Source organism: Epithele typhae (assembly GCF_022376455.1).
Source record: "Epithele typhae strain CBS 203.58 chromosome Unknown BXZ73scaffold_324, whole genome shotgun sequence".
NCBI classification, from domain to species: domain Eukaryota; kingdom Fungi; phylum Basidiomycota; class Agaricomycetes; order Polyporales; family Epitheliaceae; genus Epithele; species Epithele typhae.
Window position 1 is genome coordinate 6195 of NW_025954515.1, and position 5848 is coordinate 12042.

Genomic DNA, 5848 nt, shown 5'->3' on the forward strand with positions numbered 1-5848 from the left:
GTGTAAACTACTCACTATTTACGGTGTGGTCAGTACAAAGTTGTAATCAAGTAGTATACAGTTTATGGAACAGTATATGCACGTGCTAGCACTTCGCTGCGCATGAGCAGCGAGATGGTGGCGCGCATATATATTATTGCTACATCAGCCACTGCGCGCGTGCTTGATAGTGAGTGATCGGAGGACGACAAAAATCCAACTTGAGTGTTGAGTGTCGAGCTCTTCCCAACTTGCCCCACTACCCACTAAACTGTCTGGATTCCTCTCGCCATCGTCCTCCATGGCTGCCGCCACAGTCCCTCTATCTTCTCCTCTGCTTGAGATGGCTACTATCGTCAATTCCATTGCAACTGCCGCCAAATCTTTGCCCTCAAGTGTTCCGATCGGCAACGAGAACGACAAAATCTACATCATCATGACCAAAACCCATGGCGACACTGCTTGGGAAACCTTCAATCGGCGGTTCGACATCCTCTTTGGAGAGGATTGTCGTGACCCAGTGACCGGGCGTCTTCATCACCTCCGTCGTGGGGCGTGCGGGCTCGATATGGTCATCAAGGACATTCGCGTGCTCCTTGCTCGATATGAAGCCGAGCTTCAGTACAATGTGATGCGCATCAAGCTGAAGAGACTACTCACCGAGGTCGCCCACCTGAGGTACGTCGTTCTGCACATCCGGATTCCGATTGTATTGCCAATTGAAACTCTTCGAAGTGGAGTTCCGGTCGAGTCGCTGGCTGGCACTACTATTCCGGGGTCTCTGGGTGAAAGGACATTGGGCCACGAGGCTGGTGCGGGCAGCTCCACTGCTACGACTGAGAATGCGCTCGCTGCACTGGCAGAAAAGATCCTGGACCCGAACTATAAGAAGCCAGGCACCAAGAAGAAGAAGCGGGCACGCACCGGTGCCGCCACTAAGGCTGGACCTGTCCCGAAGGGAGCACACAAGAATGTGAAAGGTGAGCAATAGTGCATTCTCTCGGGTAGTCGAAGGCCCACCTGTACCCCTACCCTCGATACCATGAGGGTATGAGTTGGATTGCGCACTTGCATTGAGGGCCCCGTGTTGAGTGCGGCGCCGACTGTCTGCACGCATTGTCACGCATGCGACAATGAGCTGCCTGGTGCGTTGCGTCGTGCGGTGAGCTGCCCACGTCGCGGCAAGCCTCATGCGTGCGGCGTCACGCACTTCCAGCAACGTGCGATGCACGTCGAGCATCGAGCGTTGAGCGTTGAGCGATGTCCATCGCGCGCGTTGAGCGACGTGCATCGAGCGATGTGCGTTGAGCAATGTCCGTCGAGTGATGTGTGATGTGCGTCACGCACGTTGAGCGATGTGCGTCGCGTTCGTCGAGCGATGTGCGTCACGTTCGTCGAGCGATGTGCGTCGTGCGCGTCGAGCGAGGTCCGCCGCGTTCGTCGAGCGGTGTGCGTCGTGTTCATCGAGCGGTGTGCGTCGCGTTCGTCGAGCGGTGTGCGTCGCGCGCGTTGAGCGAGGTCCGCCACACGCGTTGAGCGAGGTCCGCCACACGCGTTGAGCGAGGTCCGCCACACGCGTTGAGCGAGGTCCGCCACACGCGTTGAGTGACGTGTGTCGGGCGCGTTGAGCGACGTGCGTCGGGCGCGTTGAGTGACGTGCATTGAGCGCGTTGAGTGACATGCGTCGTGCACGTTGCACATTTTGACCTATATTGACCATGGCGGGCGTGGCGAGCTGTATGCGTCGAGCGCGGCAGGCTGCAGTGTGTACAATGTACACGTCGATGCGATGAGCTACATTGTTCACTGCCCAGGAAGAATGTGCACTTACAAGGAACTTTATCACATCCTACTAGCAACGACAGCTAGTCTACTCACAGAAATTAGTGAGGCAAACGATGACAACCCAAGGGACAAGACCTACGAGCTGCCGAAGACTCGGTTGAAACACAACTCCGGGAAGCATAAGGTCCACAACATCGATGGTGAGACTACTGACGACTGCACTTCAAGCCGGGATGGGAGCCAGTCCAATGCCACCTCATTGAACGACTCCACTGAAGAGGTTGTGAGCGGGAAAGGAAAGCAGCCTGCCGCCGCTTCAAAGAGCAAGCGGCGGCGGCGGTCCTCTTCTGGCAGATATAAACGACCAAAAGTGAGTAAACTGTTCTAATTGGCAGTGAGCTATGCTTACCTCAATGATGTAGCGATCGCGTGGAAACGTTTCTAGTGATGCCATTGAGATCTCGGATGGTGAGGGTGCGTTGCACAAGGTCGAGGTTGAAGAAGCGGAGAAGGCCGAGGCGCGCGGTCAGCAGCGGGGGCCGAAGAACCGTTCAATCGTGCATTGGAGTGTTGCAAGACCAACAAACGACCCTCACAAGGGTCTCAGATGGACGTTTACTTGTCGTCATTGCAATGCGTGAGCAGCACACCAGTTGCATGATATGTTGAGCTGTGGCTAACAGGTTAGATTATGATCAGTGTTCGCTCTTTCTCTCGGACTCTCAAGGGAGATGACGCACTCTGGGAAGATGAGCCTCGCAAGCCGTCGCTGGCGAATCTTGCTTCACATCTGAAGCAGGATCATCCGGCAGTGCTTCAGGGCGATGCGGAGATTGACTCGTACCTGGCTGGGAACGGCAAGTTGGAGTGGGCGAATCGGACCAAGACCACTGGAGGCTCAAAGGACGGCTCCTTCTACAACCGGGAGGATGTGGACGCCTTCGAGGGGTACATGCATGGCGGTCCATTTGACCCGAACGGCTCGGCTACACAGCAGGGATTCACAACTGTGATCGCAGGATGGTTGCTGTATGAAGACTTACCTTTCACCACCGCCGAAGCAACGTCCTTCAAGAGCTTGATGCATTACTGCCGAATCCGCTTCTTGCTTCCCTCTGACAAGACCGTCCGCACTGAGGTGAAGCGCATCTTCAAATACTTGCACACCGTCATTGTTCGAGAGCTCTCGGTGAGTGAACTTGCTTGTTGATAGCGCATTCCCGACACTGAGCTCTGCTTAGCGCGTTAAATCTCGTATTGCATTCTCAACAGACACGTGGACGAACAAGCAAATGATACATACCTTCGGCGCCGCCCTCGCTCACTTCATTGACGATGACTGGAAGCTGATAGAACGAGTTGTCAACTTCTACAATGTAGGAGAGGACGAACATGAGGGAAAGGCGAGTGCACGGGCGTTCGTTAGAGCGGTCGCGGCACGAGGCGGGCTGAGGAAGATAAGTTTTGTAGCAAGTCTTCACCAATCGTCCGTGGCTGACGACCCAACCGGCTTCATCCACCTCATAGCACTGACCGGAGATAACGTCGCAGCAAATGATGTTCTCGCTCGAGAGCTGATGCGCCTGCTCCTTGAACGCTACGATGGAGCAGTCCACTTCCATCCCGACAATGGCCGAATCCACTGCTTTGCGCATGTAGTCAATCTCGTCGTCCAGAAGGTGATACACGACCTTCTAAATGCATCTAGCCCACCAACCGAGAACGGAGAGCCCCAATTCGCTGATCCCGACAAGAAAGACTACTACAAGGAACTGCACAAGCACTTGCCTTTCCATTATGAACCTCCCGACGACGAGTTTGCAGACGATAGGGACTTGGAGGACGAGATAGACGCTGAGGTTCCGGAGTTTTCAGATGCCGAGATGAGGGTGTTGGAGGCTGAAGAGGCTGAGCTTGATAAGAAGGTTGAGGTGAAGGAGGTGAGCGAGATGTATAGGAAGGTGTCTGAGTTCAGTGCAAAGAATGCACTGGAGAAGGTGAGTGCACGACGCTGCGTGTCCGCCGTCAGATCACTGCGCAGTGCGCTTCGCCCTGGGAATGCTGACCAGCCTCGCCGACAGCTCCGATTCATCTGCACGAAGATCACTTCCTCCCCTCAACGCCGCGCTCTCTTCCGGCGCATCACCTGTGCCATCTATCCTGACAATACACCTGAACATGTCCGACTCCGCCGCCTTATGGTTATCCGGGATGTCAACACTCGATGGAACTCTACCCGTGGGATGACTCATCGTGCTAGGGAGCTTCGAGAGGTGAGCTACCTCCCTGCCACATACTACACACACTGACTGCAAATCTCAGGCTATCGACCAGTGGGTTGAGAAGGAGAAGGCCTTCAGAGTGCTGACTCTCCTGCCCGAGGAATGGGATCTCATCAAGGAGTTAGACGAGCTACTTTCGGTAAGTTACTCCTCTTGAATGACGATTTCCAGCGGCGAGCATACTATGTTTAACATGTTGGCACTGCGGCAGATCTTCACCACCGTCACCAAGGAGGTTTCATACAAAAATCGACCTACACTCCCTCTCGTCATCCCACTCTATCGCCAGATGAAAAAAGAGCTCACAGACTACATGAACAACCCCAACACCTCGCCCGCATTGCGCACCGGTGCCCGAGGAGGACTCGAGAAGCTGAACAAGTACTTCAGGCTCGCTCTAGAGTCACACTACACAGTTCTTGCATGCGGTGAGCACTCCCTGCATCTCAATCCCCCAAATCCTGTGAAAAGGCGGTGTTGTCTGGCCCGCACCGTGCATTATTTCGTGGGCCCGACGTGTGTGGTTTGTTGCGTGCGGCGTGTAAGGCTCGTAGCGCGCGATGCCTATGGCTCGTTGCGCGCCGCGATGCGTACACGGTACGTTTCGTTGCGCGCGATGCGTACACGGTACGTTTCGTTGCGCGCGATGCGTACAGCCTCTCGTGTCGCGCGATGTGCATGGCTCGTTTCGCGCGATGCGCATGGCCCGTTTCGCGCGATGCGCACGGCCCGTTTCGCGCGATGCGCACGGCCCGTTTCGCGCGGTGCGCACGGCTTGTTTCGCGCGGTGCGCACGGCTTGTTTTGCACGATGTGTGCAGCTCACGACACACGACGCATGCAGCCTGGAACCCCGCGACGTGCGTGGCTCACCTTAGGCGCGATGCTGGCTGCTGCCCATATCGCGCGATGCGTGCAGCTCATCCCATGCGCAACGCGCTGTGCAGCTTACTATCGTGCACCGTTCAGGCGTGTTCAGCTCGCTGCAGTGGCTCGGCATGACCAGGCTCGGAGCGAAGCCCAGGGCTAACTTTGTGATGCTTCTTTTCAGTTCTCCATCCCTCCCTCCGTCTCAGGTACCTGGAGTCAGCATTCAAAGGAGAAGATGTTGCGGAGAAAGCTCGCACCATGCTCGAGCATGTCTTCAAGGAGTATGCAAAGACCTACGAGCCACCTGTCGCCTCGTCTGCCCCTTCCAAGTCTCGCTCCGAGCAGCCCTCGAGCTTCCTGCACAAAGCACTGGCATTTGAAGAGCCTGATGACGAAAACGAGAACTTGGACAACCAACCTCCCCCGGAGGACAACGTCCTCTCGGAGCTCACTCGCTATCTCAAGAACGAGGGTGGCAAGGCCGACGGCGATGATGGAGTGTTGAGTTGGTGGAAGGTGAGCCAGCGAGGCCTCTCTTAATCGGGTTCATCTATCTGAGGTTTGATTGGTGTCTTAGGCCCATGAGGGATCCTTCCCAATTCTTTCACGCATTGCTCGGGATGTGCTTGCCATTCCCGCCACGAGTGTGGCCGCCGAGAGGTTGTTCTCATCATCTCGTCACCTCTGTACAGACCATCGAGCTTCCTTGTCACCAGAGACCATCACCGAGTCCATGTGTGCTAAACACTGGATCCGCGATGGTCTGTTTGACTTCCGCAATCCACCGAAGCTCCGGTAACATCGAGGCGGCCACCACAAGCGGCAAGGCGCAGTATACCGCGCAGTCAGGATTCCGCTTTGTCTCCCACTAGCCGCATAGCTACAGGGCTGTGGTTCATGTAATATGATATATTCATTCTGTATTCTGTGGTG

General features: G+C 55.6%; 2 protein-coding genes across 2 annotated transcripts; both read left to right on the forward strand.

Annotated features, from left to right (window-relative positions):
* Positions 1 to 322: 322 nt before the first annotated feature.
* Positions 323 to 970, forward strand: BXZ73DRAFT_60252 (uncharacterized protein; the record flags this gene model as incomplete). The annotated part of the gene is made up of 1 exon (XM_048021706.1): positions 323 to 970. One exon carries the CDS (start codon positions 323 to 325, stop codon positions 968 to 970), a length of 648 nt encoding a protein of 215 aa, XP_047870667.1.
* Positions 971 to 2219: 1249 nt separating this feature from the next.
* Positions 2220 to 5455, forward strand: BXZ73DRAFT_60259 (uncharacterized protein; the record flags this gene model as incomplete). Its single annotated transcript, XM_048021707.1, has 5 exons — positions 2220 to 2401; positions 2464 to 2902; positions 4087 to 4185; positions 4258 to 4474; positions 5136 to 5455. Coding segments are annotated over 5 exons (1257 nt in total), but the record flags the coding sequence as incomplete, so codon positions are not given.
* Positions 5456 to 5848: the final 393 nt, after the last annotated feature.